Source organism: Nicotiana tomentosiformis, chromosome 11 (assembly GCF_000390325.3).
Source record: "Nicotiana tomentosiformis chromosome 11, ASM39032v3, whole genome shotgun sequence".
Taxonomy (NCBI): Eukaryota; Viridiplantae; Streptophyta; class Magnoliopsida; order Solanales; family Solanaceae; genus Nicotiana; species Nicotiana tomentosiformis.
In genome coordinates, this window is record NC_090822.1 from 110,569,765 (window position 1) to 110,592,009 (window position 22,245).

Consider the following 22,245-nt stretch of genomic DNA (forward strand, 5'->3'; position numbering starts at 1 on the left):
CAATTCTGGAAGTTTTTGTCCTATAAAATTGAACCGAAAAATTAAAATTCAGGACACACTGACTAATTCTTAAATAACAGCCTTTAAAAGTGGCTACCCGGTATCATTTCTGCGATAATTTACCGTTGCTTTAAGGTTTCTACACATTTATTTATGTCAAATAAAATAATTTAAATTCAAATACTTGTTTAATTGTTTAAATATTGTTAAGTGATAATTTAGGTATCAAAGATATATATTTTATATTTATTAATTTAATATAAATATCTAAAATGAATAAATTTTACGATAATTTTGATGGTATGGGACCTGAGTTTGTGTAAATGTTACTCCTATCTGATAATTGATGAGTTGTTAAGTGGGTCCAATATTTGTGATGGTCCCTTCTGACCAAAGGGTAATACTAATACAGTATAATTCCAAAAAAGAAAATTGATTTTTTTTTTTTTGGGGTCTATTTTTCTTTGACCCCATCAAAAAAAATTCTGACACTAATAATTTGATGCAATAATGCATATGATTTTGGTTGGGAGGTTCTAATGTTACTGTGTGCCGATTGGACAGTTTCTGTTTGAAATGCTTTCTAGTGTTTCTTTTATTGTATGTATGTATGCTTGGATCATTTATCCTTGGTAGAATTTTTTTAGAATAGTTGTAATTAGATTGAATTGCAATATACATCTAAATATGATATTTATTGATCTATAAAAAGGTATGGTAGAATGCAAAGGAAAATGCAGTGATACGTACTAGTAGGGGTGGAATCGGACAGTTCGGACTAGATACAGTAACTTTAGTTTGGATTTTAAATACACAAATCGATTTTCTTACCCCTGCCTGTGGAGTCTGAAGAGGGTAATGTGTACGCAACCTTACCCCTACTTGACAAGGTAGGAAGATTGTTTTTGATAGATCATCGGCTCAGGAAAAACAAAGTCACAACATAGTCCAAAAGAAATACAATAAGGAAACCACAAAAAGGAAACAATAACAGTTATTTCATATTTTAATTTTCGCTAAATTAGACTTTTTTTCTTAGAAGAAAGCATATTCAACTAAGGTATTCATATCAATTTGCCGTAATAATCCCTCGTTCCGTGTTAAAATATTGCAATTACTCTCCTAACATTAGTGAAGAAACTGCAAATTCAAAACGTTTAATTCCACCTTAATTAGCGATAGAGGGGGGGTTAAATATTAATCACTTGATCGTGCAAACGATTTACTTAGAATCGGTACGTGAAAATGAATATTGACTGATTTAGTTTGCTAACGGACTAACTTGGCATGGGTTATAACTACATAAGGTATAAATAATTTGAATTTGTGGAGATACAAAAATCTGAAATTCAAAATTTTCAAAAATTAAATCCGAACCATAATCCAAAAATCTGAATAAAAACCAAAATTCTAAAAACAAGTAAATCAAATGCCATGTGGTTTGCCTGAGAATCCACTTCTGTAACCGGGTATTTGTTATTTTTACAACATAAGTAGTTTTATACTCCCTTTAAAAGGGTTTGATTTTCAGTGAAACATATTTGGGAATATAAACAAAAATTGCTTAGAACAACAACGACGACGACCAATAAAATCCCACAAGTGAGATCTGGTAAGGGTAGTGTATACGCAGAGTCGCAAACCTTATCCCTACCCGAAGAAGCAGAGAGAAAATTTGCTTAGAACATCTAATAGAAAAGTATATAGTAAACAAGAAGCAGTAGCCAGCAAGGGGTATTGGAACAAAATTTTACATTAAGCTTTGATTTACCCACAAAATTGCATGCGAGTATAGTTACCTCCACTATATCATCTTACATGCTAACTGAGCTAACTTTATCTTTCTATTCAATTTCTTTTCCTTTTTTCCGGTCATTAATGTCGGAGATATTGCAATACAATCATAACTTAAGTTTCGATGTTCTTCTTTTTGCAGTTTCAAAAAGGACAGCAACTAGAAGAACAAAGAGCACGGAAACGGCAATAGAAATGGCTTCCCAAGAAAATGCACCATATGAATCGTCGAACCCATTGTCCACCTGGTTCTGCAAAATAGCACAAACGATTAAGCCTGCAACTTATTAAATAGAATGCTCTCGTTGAAATCCATGCCCTACGTAAAATTCCTTAGGATGAGACACAAACATGCTCTAGTGCTTGTAGCTTATGCAAAGATATGTTAACTTGCAAAGATCGTTTGGGCACTTACTGTGACAACCTTGTTCTGCAACATGAGTCTGTGTTGATTTGCAAAGATCGTTTGGGCATATTTATAAAGCTCCACGTCTAGGCTGTTTAACGATGTGATCTCCTGAAGAAGTGCTTCAGACACCTGACGACGTCCCTGTCAAATTTGAAACCATGAATGTCTATGATAAGATGATTGAACCCTTGATAAATCTGAAACCAAGTATGTAGAACTGCGTGGGCAAACATGTAAAAATGAAAATTGCAGGAGGTTGAAAAACAGAACAGGATTTGGCTACAATACCTCCTTTGTAAAATTTGCTGGAGAAATTTTCTTTAGAGAATTTACACGTCTTTCAGATTGGGACTTCCTTAAGTTCGAAATGCAGCTCTCATACACATCCATGAGTTTTCCTACAGTCATCTGTTATGGAGGCAGAAAAGTTACATTTTGGAACATTCTCATATGTTGCAGTTAGAACAGAAAGACATTGTCTTCGACTTCAAAGGAATGGGCTTACATTTTCCTTTGTCGCTTCACCTCGCTCAACTGATGAGATTTGACTGGGCTTTTCGTATGAGCTGTTGCTCTGAAGTTTGGGCGAAATGAAGGATTAAAGTCACAGCTTAATATGATATTCAAACAGGCATTTAAAGCCGATAAGGCAATTAATGATCACATTTCAAGAGAGACAGAAATCTTACATGGTGATAAGTGTTATCAAAATCAGATTCTAGCAGTGAAGATCTCTGTTCTGTGCACAACCAGATGATGTAATCGTCAAAACTACAACTTAGTAAGTGTCCAACTTGAAAAACACTAGATTCTAGCAGAAAATAGGCCGTTCTTGAGAAATCAATTTGAAACATTTCTATAAACTCACGTTTGAAACATTTCTATTTTTTTTGATAAGGAACTTTTAAAACATTTCTATAAACTCAACCTCTAATTCTGACCAATTTTTGGAATTTTTGATGAAGCAATAAGAAAAAAAATGGGACCACCAAAATCGCTCTCGTAAGGTGGAAGCTTCAGTGACGGGTTCAATAACTCACCCCATCAAGAACAAAAATAAATAGAAAAAAGAAGTGTATAGCTGAGCGTCTGCTTAGTGTGTTCAAACTGATATTCATCCCACCATTGACTGTTACATGATACCCGTAGAACAAAAAAGGAATATTTGTAGCCAAGACATCAATTCGGTGAAATAAGTTGCTTCTAAACTGACCTGAGTTGTTATTAGCAGCATGATCTCCATGTGATCTAGAACTAGTGAACTGTGAAATTGCCTGAGTACCGACTACATTTGCAAACATGGTGGCTGATTCTTTGTGGTTCTCCGTGAGTCCAACATACAACATATCATCCAACCTCTTCTGCAAGAATTTACAAGTAATTTCAACCATCATCAAGAAGGGGATAATAGCAGAGTATATTACAGAAGAGTCGCTATTTAGCGTGGCTTATTACCTTTGCAACCTTAAGCACATAATCTCCAAGAGACTGATACTTCAGTACACAGTGACGAATGTCATGTGCCTCTGTCAGATAAGAGTTGTTTGTAAGTCCTGCGACCTATAAATTAGACACTATCAGGCAGATGAAACAACTTCAAGAGCCATTCCTTTGGGTCGGGAGAGGGGGAGGGGTTTCTTTTCTTTCCATCCTTCAGAAATCAAGAACAAAATTTTAGTTATGCTATTGCTGCCCCACTCGTTAGACACAAGGAATGTTGTATGCATACCATTATAATCAACTAAATAGCAACTTCTTTATCCCAGGTTACTAGATTATCTAATCTCAGTAAACTTGTATGGTATCAACCCTACTATATATGCCAGGCTCTGGTAAATTGATCCTAGGCTTCATGGTTATCGTGATATACTAGTTGTGACATTCTGAGCAGAGACAATTATAAAGGCAGGCACCAAAACAATTATGCAGAAACAGCACTAATGTTTTTTTTCCTTTCTATCCACTCTCTAAGAAAAGAATCCCTCCTTTGCTACAGCCAAAGAAATGATAAGGAGCCTCGTCATATATCATTGTTGCTTCTTTTTTTTTCTCTTTTTTTTTTTGCATTAATTGAAGAATCTGTTTTGAGAAAACATTTTCAAAAGCATAAAATTGTTAAAGCAAGAGACTATTTCATGATACAGCAAATAGCACGCAAGGCAGTATCTGAGGCTGGTCTAGGGCCAACACGTTCAAGGTTTAAAGCAATTTGCAGTTTCATTGCAGTTTGCCAATGTTTTCTGAAAAGAATGAAACAGAAAAGAAAAGGATTCCAACTGTAGTTCCAGTAACCAGTTAAACACCAATTAACCAATCAAGCAGAAGAAAAAGGGCACCGGGCTGCCCTTTTTTATAGTAAAATACCAACATAAGCATGCCACTCACAACCTTCCCACAAAAGTTCCGAGTTGGATCCCTAATTTAAGCTTTTGTAGAACTCCAAACAATGGAATGCAGAAAACGAAAAGGAGGTCGCACGGTTTCAAATTGTAACTATAAAACCAGGCAATAATACCTGAAATGTGGCTCCATTGTGAATGATGTCCCGAGCAATAGGATTGTTAATATACTCATGTAGAGGTATCACCATCTCCTCCATATCATATGGATTAGTGCTTGCAACAGCAGAATTGCCCTTTTGTTTTCTTGCTTCCCTCTGCAGCCCAGAGGATATGCAACATATTAATGATTTAAGTAAGACAAATTCATAATGCTACGGAGAAATGCATGACAGAAATTCCCCCCACCTTGCTGCCCCTGCCTCCACATCAGAGGGGGCAAACCTAGTAAAAGATTATTAGTCATTTTAATTGTATTTTGAAATAAGCCTCCTAATACAATCAGAAAAGAACTTCATACATAGTAGAAACATATAATGTCTCAAAATAAACAAGGTAATGTGTTTCGGACCAGTTGTTGTACACACTAGAAAGAGGAATTATTTAAAATAATAAGCATCTTGTACTTTATTTAGCAACCAAATAAATGCAACTAAGAAGCATCCAAACAAAACAGAGGCATCATATGATGAGATATCTGAGAAACAGGACATCCATGACTATCACTACCTCAGGAATACCTGATACATAGTACAGACTATACTGCGGAATATGCTAGAAAAGAAAAACTGAATATAATTTCCGATGGCAAGGAAGCAGCGAATGATCAGTAAAGGAACCCATTCAACCATGGGTTGGTAAGGAACTATCTGATCAACATGTTGGTATTGACAGAGTCTGAATGCATTTGGAGGATGAGGAAAGAAAACTAGATAAAGACAATTATACTTTCAGGTTAATTTATCAAAGGCGAAAAGCGCAAAATAGCTCTAAGGTCCGTTGGGGCTTTAAGCGCAAATAAAGCGTGGGCTTTAATCAAAAAAGGCGTAATGGGAGAAAAAGTAAAACTATGCATGTAGTCCAAGACTAATCATTATAAGCATGAATAGCAAATATATGGACAAAGAAATTGAAAAACTATTCACAATAAAGTGAAATATCAATTGTTTAAGGTCACCTTTTCAGGATTACACTCATTGGCAAGGAAAAGTATACCTTAGAGCTTTGATGCAACACTAAAGCACCCACAAAGCGAGGCGAAACGCTCAACGTGTTTGAGCCTCGCTTCAGGGCTTAAGCGCGCCTTTGACAACGGTGGTTAATATATTTGGCTGAATAAGGTTTTTAGATGTATATGTATAACTTGTTAATATAGAGGCATGCATGATAGGTAAAGCTCACTGGACAAGATGATGAATGGACAAATGCTGTTAAAAAGACATACTCGAACAAATAGATCTTCTCTCATCCAAGGGACCAAATACTTCCATGGCCAAATATCCAGAGTGCTGATTGTATTTTTTGAACGCAGCCGTCCAGACATTCTAGTGGCAGATGTCAAGTTAGGGTGCACCAAGAACCTAGCTGCTACCTCCACAGAAAACTCGTAAGCACTAAAAACACGGTCAATTGGATTCCTAAGGATTGTCACCACAGAAGTTTCATCCTTGGGAAGTTTGGACATCATGCTGTAGTCATCGTGAGTAACCAGCAAGCGGCATTTTGGTTGTCTGCACCAGCAAAGAAAAGTAGTAAAATTGAGAGCAACTATTAATTAGATTTCCTGAACTGAAAAAGGTAAAAAGGAAAAGAGGAAGCAGATAGACAAAGAACAAACTGTACAGTAGCGCTAATCAGAATTGCTTCTCTATTACTATATTACCATAGGAAGACTGCTGAAGTAAAAGCAGAGAGATTTCGTGCTCCAGCACACTTCAAAATGATTGATATAATAGCTTCTACCTGGATGCTTCCAAACAACCAGACCTTATAAAAATATGTACTTTAGTTCGGTAAACCATTTATTTCTTCTCAATAAAGCTAAATACTCTGAATCATATAATGCTCCCATTAACTCTAACTTCCAAAATACACAAATAGGAGTAAAACGAAGAGTCAAATGGGCAGAAGTTACCTTACTACACTGGAATGCCTAATGCAATTTGTCATTTCAACTTAACTTATGAGTTCGCTTAGGTGCCTTCTCATAGCATCTAATATAACGTTCTAACAACTTTGAAAGTAGTAATGACCAATACTTGCGACGATTTGATGCATAAAGAATGAAGAAATTATTACCTTGGATCAATCCTTAACTTATCATACGAACGTGGACACTCCAAAGAACTGGCATAAAGCTTTTTAAGAAAGCTGCACAAACACAATTAATAAATCATTAGCCAATATGCAGATCATTATATGCAATGTTTCGTCGAAGCAGTTCTGTTCCTCATCTCTGTCAAAGGGTAAGGAATTTATCGAGGGAAGCCATTTGTACCAATGAAAATATGTTCGCCCTCCAGTCCTGGGGACATGAAGAAAAAAGAGCAAGTTCTGCAAGACATGTTTGTCATCTTTGACTTCCAAGTCAAGTGAAGAAGCCGCCCACTGCTTGACAATGTGTTCACACTGCACGAAGCCATCTTTGCTGTCAGATGCCTTTGATATGGTAGAAACTGCGCACCAAACAACATTATCACTTCCCAGATAAATATAAATCCCCATTCCCCTAAACTGAGCTCCATGACATGCTTATGAAAAAATCTTATGAACTTCATATGAATCGTATCCATAATGCTTCACTTAAAACATAAACAGCATTCGCATGTAACTTCCCAAACAAAAAACACAAGGACAGATATCATCATCGTGACAATATTCAAATCAGAAGTATCATGAAACATTCAGCTTTCAATCAGAGCTATAATAGAGATTTTCAGGACGGCAAATTTTTAATCACAAGAAGGCCTTTAAATTTTTGCTGTTGAACTTTACTAAATATATACGAGGTTCAAAGACTAAATTAGCTTCTTTTTACAAGCCTTAGTCTTCCCTGAACCCCAAAGGAAATCAAGAGAGGAATGTGCTAGCCAGAAGTAGAATGCCCATGCAATACTAGAAATTAACAAAGAGGGGTATAGGTTTAAACAAGTAGATACTGAGAATTCATACATTTCTTAAGGAGAAAAACAGCTAAATATCCTTCAGACCAAAATCTATCCATGATATAAAGTACAAAAGAATAAGCAATAAATAAAGAGACATACCCAAGAGCAAAAACACCAGGATCACAAGAACGTCAAACTTATCACCCTTCTGCCTCATTCCCACCTCCAATCTATCCCAAAAGTCAAACTGAAACGACGAAGAAGAACTTTTTACAATCAGAATCCTCCAATGAAGTGTAGACACCGATAACTATTCAAGAATCAAAGTAAAGATTCAAACTTCAGCACTTTTAACCGGACATTAGTCCTCTAACACCCACCCAATTATGAAATCACCAATAACAGGGGGGTGGGACGCCTTCAACATTCAACTAGCTGAATACACAGGGCATATAGATAATACACACAGAGACACTCGCAACTACTCAAGAGTCCAAGTAAAAATTCAAACTTCAGCACTTTCAACAGTGCTAAACACAGACTAATCCAAATTATAACATCCACCCAAATATAAAAACGCCAAATGGGGGGGGGGGGGGGTGACCATTAACATTCAGCTAGTTGAATTCACAGGGATATATATATATGTATGTCACTTACCCAAATTTAACACCCACCCATCTATGAAAACACCAATCACAACTGTAAAGTTTTTTCTGAGGGGGAGGGGGAGGGGAGTGGGGAGTGACCATTAACATTCAACTAGCTGAATTCGCTGGGCATATACATAATACAGACTCATAACTATTCAAGAATCCAAGTAAAAATTCAAACTTTAGCATTTTTAACCGTGAAAAATGAGCACTTATCCAAATTTAACACCCATCCATCTATCAAAACACCTGTCACAATTTGAAATTATTCTCTTTCTGTTTTGGGGGTGGTGGGGGGGTGGAGTGAACTTTAAACAAACAACTAGCTGAATTCACAGGGCAAATACTCATAACCATTCAAGAATCCCAGTAAAAATTCAACCAATCACAACGTAATTGTGGAAAATGATAACTCATCCAAAATAAATACCCACCCACCTATCAAAACGCCAATCACAACGTAAAAATCTTTTCTTCCTCTTTTTTTCCTGTGTAGGTGTGTGAGGGGGTGGAGGTTAATTACCTTCTAAAATCCAACGAGCTGAAAATCCACTCTCTTTCACACACACAACACTCAAAAAAACAGATATATATATAGGGGGAATGCATGAAATAAAGAGAATTGAGAAAAAAAAAATGGGGCTAGCCTGTTTATGGAATTTCGAGATCTCGTGCTCATAAATATGCACAAAACCAGAGAAAACTCCTCCACTATCAGGAATTGGGGGTGATGGGGTCCACTTCGCCGCCGGCAACCTCTCCGATCGGAGAAGTATCCGGAATCTAACCACTGAGCTTTTCCCTGGAAAATTCGAAACACTGTTTCGCTGATCAGTGTGATGGGATTTTTGTGTTTTTCTTAATTAATAAATCAGAAAATGAAGAAGGTCAAAGTCAAAAAGATATTTATATGAAAAATATTTTACTGATATTTAATTATTGAGCGAAAAATATTTTTTGAAAAAACAATTTACTATGTTAGAGTTATTAATAATAATTGTAATAGTAAAAATACCCTTGAACCAGGATAGTGTCCTAGTCAGCTTGAACTAACCTCAATTATTTTATCGAGTATTTATTATTTTCTATGAATACAAATATAGGAGAACTTTTTAAAGTTCATTAACAATTATAAGTAATATGAAGTTATAATTTTAGATAATTAGAAGGAAATGAATTATTTGAAAATTAACTTTTTCACTTTTGATGAAGAAAGTGTTATTTAAAATATTAGATAATGAGTGCCTCGTGAAAATATTTCTGATGTTACGTTTCAATCCACAATTTAGTACAAAATTGTTTACGTTTCAAATATTTATGGTAATATTTTTTACGTTTCAAATAATTTTGGAACATACAGACCCTTAGCCATAAAATGTTAAAATCCTAAAAAAGAACTTCGAATTAGCAGTAGACATTTACTCTTAAGTCTTTAACTATTCGTTTTAGACTAGCAGTAGTGGAATCCACCACTTTTGCACTTGCACTTGGTGGAGTAGTTTTTTTATTGTTTTTTTAAGGCGGCATCTTTTTAGTGTTTGCTTTTTTCATTAATTTTTCAATAAATAAAATTTACCAGTAATAAATTGGAAAAGTAATCCTCGACTCAGATTACAAGAGTTGGATGTGTACAACTTTAATTTTGTTCTTAATACTCTTTCCCTTTTTTTCCTTTTCTGACTTGTAAAACTTTAATGCATACATATCTTTTTTTGTAATTTAATAGCAGTTGGAAGATTATCCCTACGTGGTATTTATTATAGTATTATATATTTTTTTTTTGGGCAAGTTACATATTTAGTCGATCGTTCAAAAATAATTATATATCAAAATATGTATACTATATATTAATATACAAAAAGTATACAATTATCGATTATTATTTTTGAGAACGTTTATGCAGTATAATTTTTCTTTTTTTAGGTTGCAGTATTTACTAGCTCTATAGAAATTTCATAATTTAACAACACGTTAAAGAATATTGTATTTGTAGCATTTAAGGATTGAAAATGGAAGTCCTCGTTCACTTTTTAATACTAAAGTTAGTATCTCTTTAAACTATCTGATCTTTTTATTTTAATCCCCATTTAATGATAGTTTGTAACTCATAACACGTTTGATTCAATAAAGAAAGCAGAAGAGATTATAAGGAGAGAACTTACTGATTCACTTTTAATAAAGAAGGTATTTATCCTTCATCTCAAGTCTCAACATGTTTCATTATTATGTTCATATATGCCTCACTCACATTCTATTTGTTCCACATTAAGGCAAACTAATACCAAAAAATATGGTGGAATGATAAAAACTCTTTGGCGTTTAATTAGAGGTTTTAGATTTGAACCCTTGAATATAGTCCTCTTCGGTGGAAAGCGAGGACTTTCTACAACACAAATACAAATTAATTAGACCAATGAATTCCAGACACAACTACAACAATGATGACATGACGCAAATTTAACTTTTATCATTGTGATTTTACTTCCCCTACGTTTTGCATATTTCCACTTCAACTATTTAACAAGAAAATAGTTTTTAACATCATATCTAATTCTTAAAGGACAGATCTTGACCAGAAGATCAGAATTCCAGTTTTACAATAACCTCTGCTAGCCTAGTAAGTAGTAACTTCTACTATATAAAACTCTTTCGTCTAAAGTATTTAGGTATAAATCTACCTAAGTTTAATGGACAGAGTTACCTGATATTATTACCTGATATTAGTGCCGATAAAAGTTAATACATACTACTGAGTAGATTAGTTAAAGAGTCTGCAAATTGGCACGAACACCGCCGTTGTTATGTTAGTACATGATAAATATCATTTCCCCAACACCACCATTTGGTTCTTGTCTCGAGAGAAAACATTGCATTTAATAATGGAAAAGAAAGAAAAGCATGTTCCCGCAATGGGGTTTACCAAAAACTAGAAAACAGCACAATTTTGTTGATTATACACAAACATTAATGCAGCACATTGCTGGTGTGGCTTTTGATTGAATCAAAGAATTGGACATTCACTAGTCACTTTACAACAGTTTTGTAGTTTTATATAAGGTGTCATTCATGTTTCCTGTGCAAATGAATAACCCTAGCATCCTGTAAGCTTCTGGACTAATTACTTAGAAACTGAATGTATTAGAAATCAACTGAGATTATATAAGATCATGGTTTCACTTGAACAGCTTTAGTAACATCCAGATGGTTAAGACGGCAGGTCCCTAGAAGATACTCAGGGAGCTCTTCCGGTGTGTTGGCCTGTAAAAAAAGATCGTCAATGTGCTTTAATAACCATATCTACGTGCTATGATCATCAGATCACGAGTTAAAGTACTTGTCTAGATGGAGAATAAGGACATGAAATTTTACCTGGACAAGAAAGGCCATCTCAATGACTAAATTGCTCAGGTAACCAACAACAAGGCTGACAACACCTCTTGCAACAGTAGATGAGCCAATATCTATACCGAGCTGAAATTACAACATAACTTTTCAGGTTTACGAATGAGAGAGCACGATACCTCATAACATGGTGATGTTGGTCAATGTTAGCTTCAGGTTCCACTTATAGTTCTAAAGATAGTTAACACGATATAGTATATACTACTTTTTTTAAAAGAGAACAAAAACTATTCAACTTTTACCACAATGATAATGTTCAGAAATCCTTAACCGTGAACATATACCTGCACCGAGCATCAGTTCTTAACATTACAACAACACTTTGCATCATTTAGTGCCAAAACTTTACCTCTATGTAGTTCTTTCCACGAAAATAATTAATTTCCAATGCTTGACCTATAAGACAAGCTTTCTTCCCAACACTCTGCTTGACTATCCATGGTCCCTGAAAAGTGAAAGCTCATGTAAATACAACCACTGTACGTTAATTGATGGAATATTACAACGCATCCAGCAGTTGAGACAAATAGTATGAGATATGTCCAAGGTACTATCAGAAATGCTAACAAAAATAGACAGTGCAACCAAAATGTGAACAACTATTAGCAAATATACAATCTTCTGCATGGAAAACAGGACTCTAGGATACATGGGTTTCTGAATAATAAACCAAGCATGCAGCATCCAACTATAATAACTTAAACATGTAGCATCCCTGTGTCTTTCTAGATGACCTTTCTGCATTTATGTAGGCCCAAAAAGAATTTCTTTGGCCATCATACTTTGTAATATCTCTAGACCCTTGAAATTGAAAGATTTACCGTTGTTAATATTCATTACTGTTATTTCTAGGTATAGAGCCCGTTTGGATTGGCTTATTTTACGTGCTTTTAAGCCAAAATCGCTTTTAAGCCATTTTGTAGTGTTTGGATAAAGTAAAAAAGTGCTTTTAAACACTTGTTTTTAAGCTAAAATGACAAAAACAAGCCAAAAGCCAAAAGCTAGAATTCCTAACTTATGGCTTAAAAGCTATTTTGATTTAAAAGTTACTTAAAATAAGCCCATCCAAACGGACTCATAATCATTTGCACAAAATAAATTAATCAATTTTAAAACCTCTATGAAAACCTATCTGTAGAAATACCAAAAGAAGACATTCAGTTTTGCAAAAAATTGAGCACACTAGCTAGCTATGGTATGATTAATAGCTGAGATGCAACAGAAGAGAAGTGCAAAATGATATGGACCAGTGCACATGGCACATGAATGTTGATGTGCTAAATGGACTAAGCAACTTAGAGAAAAATATGTCAGCCTTATATGAAAAGTGATTTTGTTCAGTCCCAATCTGCAAAAAACAAACCTTGGATATGTATGGTATCAGCTTGAACCTTGAGTTTCTATAAGCATCATCTCCTTTGACAAAACTCTCCAGCAAAGGTGAATCTTCTAAAGGGGTATCCATCATATAGTAGAGAGCAAGACTATATGTTGTTGTACCTGGGACCTGAACACAAGTGATATACCGCAAAATGAAGCATTTGGGTGGCAGCTTTATAGGATATCAAAGTATATGAACGAAACAAGAGAAGTCATACCTGTATGTGCACAATGAAGAAGAATTCCGGACCACCCTTTGCTGCATATTTCTGCAGAGAAAAGATAGTGAGCAGTAGGCATGAAATTAAACAATATGATCACTCTATTTTATTGAATAACAGAAGAAACCTGAACAATGCCCCCAGGCCGACCACCTAGATCATCTTCCCGTTTGTCAGACTTCAACCAATCTGCACCCACCATTTGCATCAAGGTGCCTTTTGCCTTAATCTGTATAAGAGAGGCATAATGATAAACCGGAATAATAACACGAGGAAGTATCTAGATTCTGATTACAGTATCAAATTTAAGAATCTTTTGACATTAATAAAGAAAAGAACATCCACATGCTCTCCAGCATAGCAGACACCTAGCCAAGTAGCGTGCAGGATTTACAAATAATGCTGTTTCCTTTAATGCAGCTTGACTAACATTTGGCTGTGAGTTGTGATATAGCATGTTCTGCATGCTGTTTCCATGTAATGATTAGAAAGCAAATCTCAGACCTTAATCTTTAGTCCACAGAAAAACCGAACTGTATGTGTCCACTAAACAATGGAACCATCCCGAAAGTCCAATATCAATCAATTAAGAGATGGGGACCACAACAATTGAACCAGAACATACTTATGGTAAGCTAAGTGAGAAAGATGAATCAAATGAGACCTCACCTTCTTACGATCATCTAGGTAGGTCAATCCACGAATAAGAAAAGTAGAAGGATCTGTTTCAGTCCAACTGCAAGGCAAACTACAAGTTGAATCTTTTGGAAGAGTGGATCCATAGTGACAAGATGATGTATCTTCCTTTGCCATCTCATGCAGATCTACATAGCCCCTCTTCTGAACTGCACCATTAAAAGAAATCTTAAGTCCTTAGAACTTTAACATAATCGAGTTTCCTAACACATCAACAAACATCAAACTTGCCTGCAAGATCATGCAGCTTTTTCACAAAAACTGCAGCACTTGACAATTTGGGATGACGTGCATCCTGTAAACTCAAAAACCAGAATACACATGAGGAAATAGGAGTAAACATATGCATAAAAGGAATGGGAAGAAGAACCAAAGGATTTAGGTTTTGATGAGGTAGGAAAATGATTCTTTTGGGTGGGTGTTGAGAAAATGAGGTTGATTTATTAACATCGTTGGCTACTAAGATTTGGAGGTTCCCAGGATATTTCATATATCCTTAATTCAGTGTATATACCTTAGACCAGATTAGAGACTCTTATTGTGATACCACAGAAACAAACATGAAGCTCTGCTCAAGTAGAGATTCATTTGAACCAAAGTGTCACTTTCACTCAATACTAGAAGGCAATCCGACAAAAATGATTTCATCATGGAAGTCGTGCCTCGTGCAGACTCCTGATTTTCTAGGATACTACCTGTTTATAGAACAACTCCCTAAGCTTATGGTTTAAACTTTAAACAGGTAAATACCTGAGAGTATGTCTCTGGGCCAAAATCAGAAGGCCAACCATTTTCTGATTGGTCATAATCCAGTGGCTCAGAGACATCAAAGAACTCATCTGCCGCATCGTTTAAACCCATCAAGCTTGAAGGTGTTTTAACTACTTCTTCCTCCAGATCTGCCAAATTCTTTCCATTTTCTAACCGGGTTTGCACTTCAAGCTTAATTTCTTCTTCAACTTGACGCAGTCTTTTGCTTTTGACCAGCTCCCCTGACACATCAGAGGGCAAGTAATTTCCTATTTTTGCACTGAAAAGCTCCCTCAAAGCTACAAAAATGCAGTGGAAAATAGTTTAGTTGAGTCTGGTAAACAGTCATAGAATACAAACTTGGACAAATCAACTAATGAACTTGACAGAACTAGAAATCACATAGAAAGCACACCAGCAAGTCTCCCTAGCATGCATATTGTTATAGATCTGGCCGCAGATGTCCGTACATATGACTTCCAGAATTTCCAGTCAATAGCAAGCATATGCTTGACTACTGACCTCTTCTCTTGATTAACTGGTGATATCACATATCCTCCACCTGCATGGATTTAGGGGATGCCAATTTGTAAGAGTCCCAATTGAATGGCAAAGTACATCCAAAACATGCAGATCTGTTATAGTAATCTTGTGCATAAAATGGTGGTAAAAGCATATGGCTGATTCAGTGTAACGACAAATCTATGTCAACATGCATAATGTACTAGTAAATCTGGCATTCAAGCACATAAGTAATTTGTCATTTTGTAGTTCATCCATGATCCAAATAAACAACTGGTTCATAACAGCAATAACGAAGAACCAGCTCTACATTACAGGCATACATTACTTTTAAGGCAGGCACGAATGTAGCCCTTTTGAGGTGGACACTTCTGGTGAAACACTGAATGGTACAGAATAACTGCAAGGAAGAAACGATTGGTTATGGTGGATCTAGCTCTCTAAGAAGCAGCTATAGAGAAATCCTCAATAGAGTTAGTACCATAGGTTCCATCATCCTCCCTTCTCCAATAACGCTGCAAAAGAAGATCTCTTCTTCCCATACCCCTGCAACGTCTTATGTCAATTATAACCCTAACAGAGGAACAACAAACTATTTCCAGAGTTGAAACATGAACCATACCAAGGTAGCCAATCCCGATTTAGAAGCTTATGAACTATATCAGTGTGACCATCAAGATGTTCAATCACACTGCCTTTGTAGAAACAGAAATCCCACCTGCAACATAAAATAAAATATATTTAGGTCACAACATAAGAGAATCAACAAGATGAGAAGTATACCACTGCAGTTTAATAAGCTTGCAGATGACAAATTGTAAAAGGCTATTTCTTGTCCATTTCTCTACACATAGAGGCCATATAAGCTGCCTTTAAGAAATTCTTTTTGGAATAGTGTACTTTGTAAACAGTCATTCAATACCCTCTTTTGTTGTTTAACCTTGAACATATTATCTAGGGCTTTTATCCCTTGATAACTAAGAAGACGCATCAGTTTCTTTAATTCATCTCTCCTCACAACTATCTATGTCAATCTCCAATCCCCAATTCAAAAAGCACTGCTTTCTTCAACATGATTTGAGCCTATAATGGTTTCCTCAGACAATGGGAAGTTGAATAACATATACTGTGTTTATGAATTATATTATTGGACATTTGAGGTTAAGTGAAAAACTTCTATTTCTTGATTCACTTACTTGCGTACTTGGTGTTAAATGTATAGTAATATCAGTTCATAAATAGATTCTGATTGTCAATAGTTTTGAATCGCCAAAGTTTAAACAAATTGCTTTCAGATTACTTGAATCATACAGACGAAATTTGTTTATTCATTCTTAAACATTTAGCTGTACCAGCTTTTAACTTTACCCAAACATTATTACTCAATTGTTGATTCATATGGTCGCAAACTCATATTACAGTTCTCAAGTTGCATCCTGAATAAAAAATTATGGCAAAAATTCATTTCTGCTCAAGTTGAATCCTGATTAACAATCACCGGGAAAAATCATTCAAAGTGCAGAAGACATGGGTGACCGGCTAAAATGTATCTGCCTACTAGCACCTGTTTTATAAATTACTTTAGTCAAATCTTATTCATTTCTGCCTACGGTGATTTTTGCTATGGACTTCTCTTTTTATTTTTTGGGGGATAAAATACTTTTTCCATGGACTTCGCAGCAACTTACTCCGATCTTGAAGGACCAAGTGACATGAGTGTCTGAAAAATGGCCTCTGAAGTTCCATCAACTACACCAACAGCCATTATAGCGGGGTGATCATCCCACTGCAAAGCATAGAACAAGTTCAGCAGCATTAGTTTCATATATTTACTGCCACAGCCCACAGGAGCTGGAGAATATCGACTTACCTTTCCAAGAGATTCCCTATCTTTAGCTTCCTTAAACAGCCTAAGACCTGCATACCCAAGTGATTCAGGTCAACAAAAGGAGAGGAGATAGACCACTTGACAACTAAGTTGCATATACTTCATAAATTTACATTAAATAGTTCCAAAATTTTCTAAGAAGATGTGGATTGGTCTACGAAGTAGGAATTAGAAATGTTAATCCCGCCATCCTCAAACACAACTGTAAAATCAAAACCTACCATTCTGACACCCAAAGATAGCCCAAGGCGAGGGTGCAACAACATCAGATGTCATAGCATCTGTAACTGAGGATGAACAGACAGTCCAATCAATCGAACTCAGACGATAAGACTTGTTGGAACAATTTAACCTGCGAGCAAAACAAAACCGTAAGGAAGTAGTAATAATAATAACTACAGTCCTGAGATGGAGGCTTAATTGGAACTCGATTTTACACAATGAGAAAATTAACCAGTGACGGTCCCTATAAGTAACTTATAATCCCCTGTTCCATTTTATATGGCACTCTTTCCTTTTTGATTTATTCCAAAAAGATTTACACCTTTCGATATTTAGAAACTCTTTAATTTTAAATTTCCCAATGGTTTTATAGCCATAAAAATGTCATGGCATGTTTAAATTAAGGGTTTCTTTTTTTGTTTCTTAAAGTCCGTGCTCCATCATACAGCCAAGTAAAATGCAACGGAGTGAATAACTTAAATGCTATATCCTGAGCAAAGAAAAAGGGTAATGCACCAACTAAATATACCTCAAAGTGTGTGAATCACTCCTGGGAAAATCCACTTGATTTCCTCTGTTCATGTCTGCCTAGATTTACTTATTATTGTCAGTTGCCAACGAGAGACAATAAAACAGCTCAAATTGACCAGTCTGTACCTTTAAAGCTGCTTCCTGAAATGCCTGGATCCATCTTGCAGCTTCCTCAGGACTGCTTGCTCCCAACTGTTGTTCATAAATTTCATTTATTCACCAACAGCCCATAAAAATAAAAACTGAATGGACGGGGATGATTTCTGTACCTTCAGCTGATCGTTATGATTTGAGGTGTTATAAAGCGTGAAAATGAAAAAGACCTGGAAAATGTAGAAGCAAAATTCAGCAGAAAGTCTCAGTAAAGAAACAGATGAATTTAATCAGAATAATATAGCGAGAGCAGATATTGTCTCTGCCATGAAGTGAAACTGGGGTGAAGATACATACTTTTCTTTGAATGCTCTCTCTGCCATTGTCTGTTACGCGAATGCAGGAATCAATAACTGCACTTCTAATAGGATCCTACCAAAAGAGTCAAGATGACGTATTGCAATGAGTCCTGGTAATACGGCAAATGTGTAATTCCAAGAAGTGAAAGGCAGAACTTCACAAACAGACATATCTCCCACTTATGACCTCAGAACCCTTTAATATCAGAATCTATCACTAACAGTTACAACAACAACAACAACAACAACATACCCGGTGTAATCCCACAAGTGGGGTATGGGGAGGGTAGTGCTTACGCAGCCTTACCCCTACCTTGCGAAGGTAGAGAGGTTGTTTCCGATAGACCCTCGGCTCAAGAAGTGCAGTAGTGAAAAAGCCATAAAATAAACAGTATCACCAGCAAGAAATTAAAATAACCGAAGCAAAAGAAATATCATGTAGTAATAAAAGTCTAAGGATGGGAAAAGTACGAGAATAATACCAAAACTACTGGTCTGGCGAAAAGATACGCTCGACTACCTGCTAAGCCTCAAACCTAATTCTCGACCTTCACACCCTCCAAGAGTCATATCCTCGGTAAGCTGCAGTTGTGTCATGTCCTGCCTTAACACCTTTCCCCAACAGGGGCGGAGCTAGAGTGCCGGTAGCGATTTCGGTTGATCCCAGTAATTTTGGTTTGAACCCTGTATTTGTCTTAACAAAATCTATTGAATGTATATAAATTATTAATTTAGAACCCAGTAGCTTTAATGATTAGAATTTCAAACCCATTAGTTTGAAATCCTCGCTCCGCCTCTATTCCCCAATACTTCTTTGGCCTAACTCTACCTCTTCTCAGATCTACTATTGCCAACCCCTCACACCTTCTCACTGGGCATCTAGGCATTTCCTTTTCACATGCCCGAACCATCTCAGCCTCGATTCCTGCATCTTGTCCACCAAGGGAGCCACTCCCACCTTGTCCCGAAATATCTTCATTCCTAATGTTATCCCTCCTAGTATACCCACATATCCATCTCAACATCCTCATTTCTGCTACTTTCAACTTCTGGGCATGAGAGCTCTTAACTGGACAATACTCCACATACAACATAGTCGGCCAAACCACCACTCTCACTAGCAGTTAGATATCAAATAAAACACACATGAATAAGAGTCTACCGCTTGAAATACGACAATGCAACAAATTATGCAACCAATTCACACCAACTATCAAATATCTCCCAATCAATAAGAAGTCACACGCTGTTCAAGGTGTGAAGTGCACACCAACACTCTCGACTCCATAGGAGTTCAGTGATGACTAGTGAATGGATACACTTACTGATCAAGATATATGTGCAATTGAGCCCGTGGTATCTTCAGCACATGCATTAGGTAGAGATTCGACCATAGTAACTAGACTTTTGGGCTCCAAAAATATTAGTACTTTCAGCTCATAGGCTGCAGGAATTTGCTATCCCTCACTAATCAAATAAAGTGATCACTTAGGAAATGATATCCAACAAGAGGATTTGCTCGCAATCGAGGAAGTATTTGAAAGAGAGGAAACCAATAGGATGAATATCGGTATGGATCAACATAAAATGCAATAGTTTCCCTAAAATCCTCTTTCTTTGATCACGAAGTAAACTGTTAGCATTATAATATGTATCACTCCTAAGAAACTAAATCCTGAGATATCCAAACAACGATCGCATCCAAGGGTATGGCCTAGCAGTCAATGAAGTGGGAGGAGAACTATGAGGCCTCAAGTTCAAATCCCGGAGGTAAAAAAAATACTAGGTGATATCTTCCAATCTACCCAAGTCTTGGTGAGCAGAGTTACCCGGTACCTACAGATATTCCAAACAACAAACGTATGCAGAATATGGACAAAAACTAGGATATGCAATGAGTGGTATAGTATCCAAAATCACAAGTCACAAATTCACGCTGAGCAATTAAGAAATTAGCATCAGGATTTTCATAGTTAGTTTATAACATCCTTTACTATACAAGCCTACTCCAGCTTCATGCAAGTCCTTTCGCAATCGAAGTGAATAAACTATATCTTCTGGGTTAAACCAGCAATTAAACTGAAATATAATCTCCCATTTTTCACACAACTAGCAACATAGATAAATTGTAAAGTTGCTAATATTAGCACATCAAACAAAATCAACTCATTGTCATCGGCACAAACAACATAAATCCTAAATCACAATTTACCACTTCCCAAACAAGAAATAAAGTACTAATATGTACATCTACCAACAAACACTTAGCATTTGCTGAATTAGTTCGAGGTACACGCAAACTAACCGGAAAACACCGTCATTACAAAATATTTAAATATATGAACACAGAGAATATAATTATACCTCGTTACTGGAAACTGGTGTAGATTTGTAGCTCTGAAGAAAATGGTCTTGAAGAATGAAGTATCGTTTTCGTGAGTACTGAAGTCCAAACCGATTTGAACGAACAAGATATAACCACCCTTCCATCCTACTACTATCCTTCTCCGAAACACCCATTGGAAAATCAAATTTAACAAATAACCAAATTATTCAGTTTTTGCCAAATTATGCACAACCTTTACAGAAACAAGACCAAAAATGGAAGAATTAAACTCTGATCCCCAAAGAAAAAATTTCAATGGGAATCAGAGATGTACTGTTACTCTGTGATTGTGTCTTTGCTAGTATAGAGAGAGAAAGACTTTTTTTTTGTTTTCTATTTTTTTGCTTTTCTCTGTGTGTGTAAATGGTGGGTGTAATTTACTTTTGTTCTGTGATGAAGAAAATATAAAAGCAACTGAAATTGGATACGTGAGAGACAAAAGTTTGGCTGGCAAATGATGAAAAAGTTTTGTTTTGACTCTTTTACCCCTTTGGTTGCGAAAAGTCTTGATTGGTAGTTGCGGCAAAACCAATCTGGAAAGTTACATACTGAAGTAAGCGTAAGCACACACATTTTGATTGACTCTGGTTGGAATGATATTTAACATTTAATTTAAAGACACCTATTACATATTTTTTAATTTGTATAATCGTCTATCCCAAATAATCAGGGGCGGATCTCTTAACCCAAATATATGGGCCACCTAAACTCATAAATTTTCTGTCAAATTAGATATATTATATGCGTATTTTTAAAAATTAATCTAATATTAATTTGCTGGCACTTATGTTCCAAAGAGGCTAAATAGCGCACTTGGTTGAATTCTGAGTTATTTAACTAGAGAAGGAGGGATTAATTCTCACTTAATACATTTTTTCCCTTTCTCTTTAGTGGTGCACCTATATTATAAAAATTCTAGTTCCGCATCTATAAATAATAATTTAAATCTATTATTATTATTATAATTGTAATTGGCCTGAGCCGAGCGTTTATCGAAAATAATTTCTCTACTTGCACAAGGTAAAGATAAGTTTTGTGTATACACTATCCTCCCTAGATTCTGCTTATGGAATTTTACTGAATTTTTTGTTGTTATTATTGTTCTTTATTATTGTAATTATTATTATTGATGTGAACTTTCTCAAATTATAGGTGAAAATGTGGAATAAGTGCCTTTTAAATTAAATTTTACCACAGATCCATATATTTAGTGGGCGTTTGGACATAAGAATTGTAAAATTTCGAAAAAAGGTGAAATTTTTCTTCAAGTGAAAATGATATTTGAAAATTAGAGTTGTGTTTGGACATGAATATGATTTTGGATTGTTTTTTAATTTTTGTGAGTGATTTGAGTGAAAATTTTGAAAAACAGCTTTTTGAAGTTTTTCAAATTTTCGAAAAATTTCAAAATTCATATTCAAGTGAAAATTAAAAATTTTATGACCACATATCGATTTCGAAATGGGCTCAAATTAAATATTTGCATCCCAAAA

The 22,245-nt window shown here is 35.7% G+C and overlaps 2 protein-coding genes across 6 annotated transcripts; both read right to left on the reverse strand.

The window, feature by feature from the left end:
- Window positions 1–1,735: 1,735 nt before the first annotated feature.
- On the reverse strand, window positions 1,736–9,182 carry LOC104113366 (protein-tyrosine sulfotransferase). Of its 2 annotated transcripts, none has more exons than XM_009623500.4 (13): window positions 8,950–9,182; window positions 7,809–7,896; window positions 7,040–7,217; window positions 6,841–6,912; window positions 5,987–6,272; window positions 4,719–4,859; window positions 3,659–3,763; window positions 3,417–3,564; window positions 2,893–2,942; window positions 2,709–2,777; window positions 2,492–2,611; window positions 2,210–2,344; window positions 1,736–2,045 (listed from the first exon to the last, which is right to left on the reverse strand). In XM_009623500.4, the coding sequence occupies exons 2-13, from the start codon at window positions 7,864–7,866 to the stop codon at window positions 1,902–1,904; spliced, it is 1,506 nt and encodes a 501-aa protein (XP_009621795.1). In that variant the 5' UTR covers window positions 7,867–7,896; window positions 8,950–9,182; the 3' UTR covers window positions 1,736–1,901. The 2 variants fall into 2 exon arrangements, with proteins under 2 accessions (XP_009621795.1, XP_033516460.1); XM_033660569.2 differs by lacking the exon at window positions 8,950–9,182 and adding an exon at window positions 8,741–8,761.
- A 2,084-nt stretch (window positions 9,183–11,266) lies between these two features.
- LOC104113367 (protein ENHANCED DISEASE RESISTANCE 2-like) lies at window positions 11,267–21,148 on the reverse strand. Of its 4 annotated transcripts, none has more exons than XM_009623502.4 (21): window positions 20,731–21,148; window positions 18,365–18,439; window positions 18,184–18,237; window positions 18,041–18,106; window positions 17,913–17,971; window positions 17,383–17,513; window positions 17,144–17,190; window positions 16,962–17,059; window positions 15,896–15,991; window positions 15,755–15,819; window positions 15,602–15,673; window positions 15,167–15,313; window positions 14,752–15,050; window positions 14,233–14,296; window positions 13,975–14,150; window positions 13,433–13,534; window positions 13,303–13,353; window positions 13,068–13,211; window positions 12,054–12,149; window positions 11,672–11,773; window positions 11,267–11,560 (listed from the first exon to the last, which is right to left on the reverse strand). In XM_009623502.4, the coding sequence occupies exons 1-21, from the start codon at window positions 20,884–20,886 to the stop codon at window positions 11,468–11,470; spliced, it is 2,193 nt and encodes a 730-aa protein (XP_009621797.1). In that variant the 5' UTR covers window positions 20,887–21,148; the 3' UTR covers window positions 11,267–11,467. The 4 variants fall into 4 exon arrangements, with proteins under 4 accessions (XP_009621797.1, XP_009621798.1, XP_033516459.1 ...); XM_009623503.4 differs by lacking the exon at window positions 20,731–21,148 and adding an exon at window positions 18,620–20,666 and having other exon boundaries at window positions 17,913–17,967; XM_033660568.2 differs by lacking the exon at window positions 20,731–21,148 and adding an exon at window positions 18,620–18,757.
- Between the last annotated feature and the right edge of the window lie 1,097 nt (window positions 21,149–22,245).

What these genes read in the sequence shown, in the direction of transcription:
- LOC104113366 (XM_009623500.4), bottom strand. Translation starts at nt 7,866, where the DNA reads ATGAGGCAGAAGGGTGATAAGTTTGACGTTCTTGTGATCCTGGTGTTT. An exon ending in GAGAAGATCTATTTGTTCGA is followed by an intron (nt 4,860 to 5,986) that starts GTATGTCTTTTT and finishes TCTGGGCTGCAG; the next exon opens with AGGGAAGCAAGAAAACAAAA. An exon ending in TGCAGAACAAGGTTGTCACA is followed by an intron (nt 2,046 to 2,209) that starts GTAAGTGCCCAA and finishes GCTATTTTGCAG; the next exon opens with AACCAGGTGGACAATGGGTT.
- LOC104113367 (XM_009623502.4), bottom strand. Translation starts at nt 20,886, where the DNA reads ATGGGTGTTTCGGAGAAGGATAGTAGTAGGATGGAAGGGTGGTTATAT. An exon ending in CTTGGTCCTTCAAGATCGGA is followed by an intron (nt 15,992 to 16,961) that starts GTAAGTTGCTGC and finishes TTTATGTTGCAG; the next exon opens with GTGGGATTTCTGTTTCTACA. An exon ending in TCTTCATTGTGCACATACAG is followed by an intron (nt 13,212 to 13,302) that starts GTATGACTTCTC and finishes ACTTGTGTTCAG; the next exon opens with GTCCCAGGTACAACAACATA.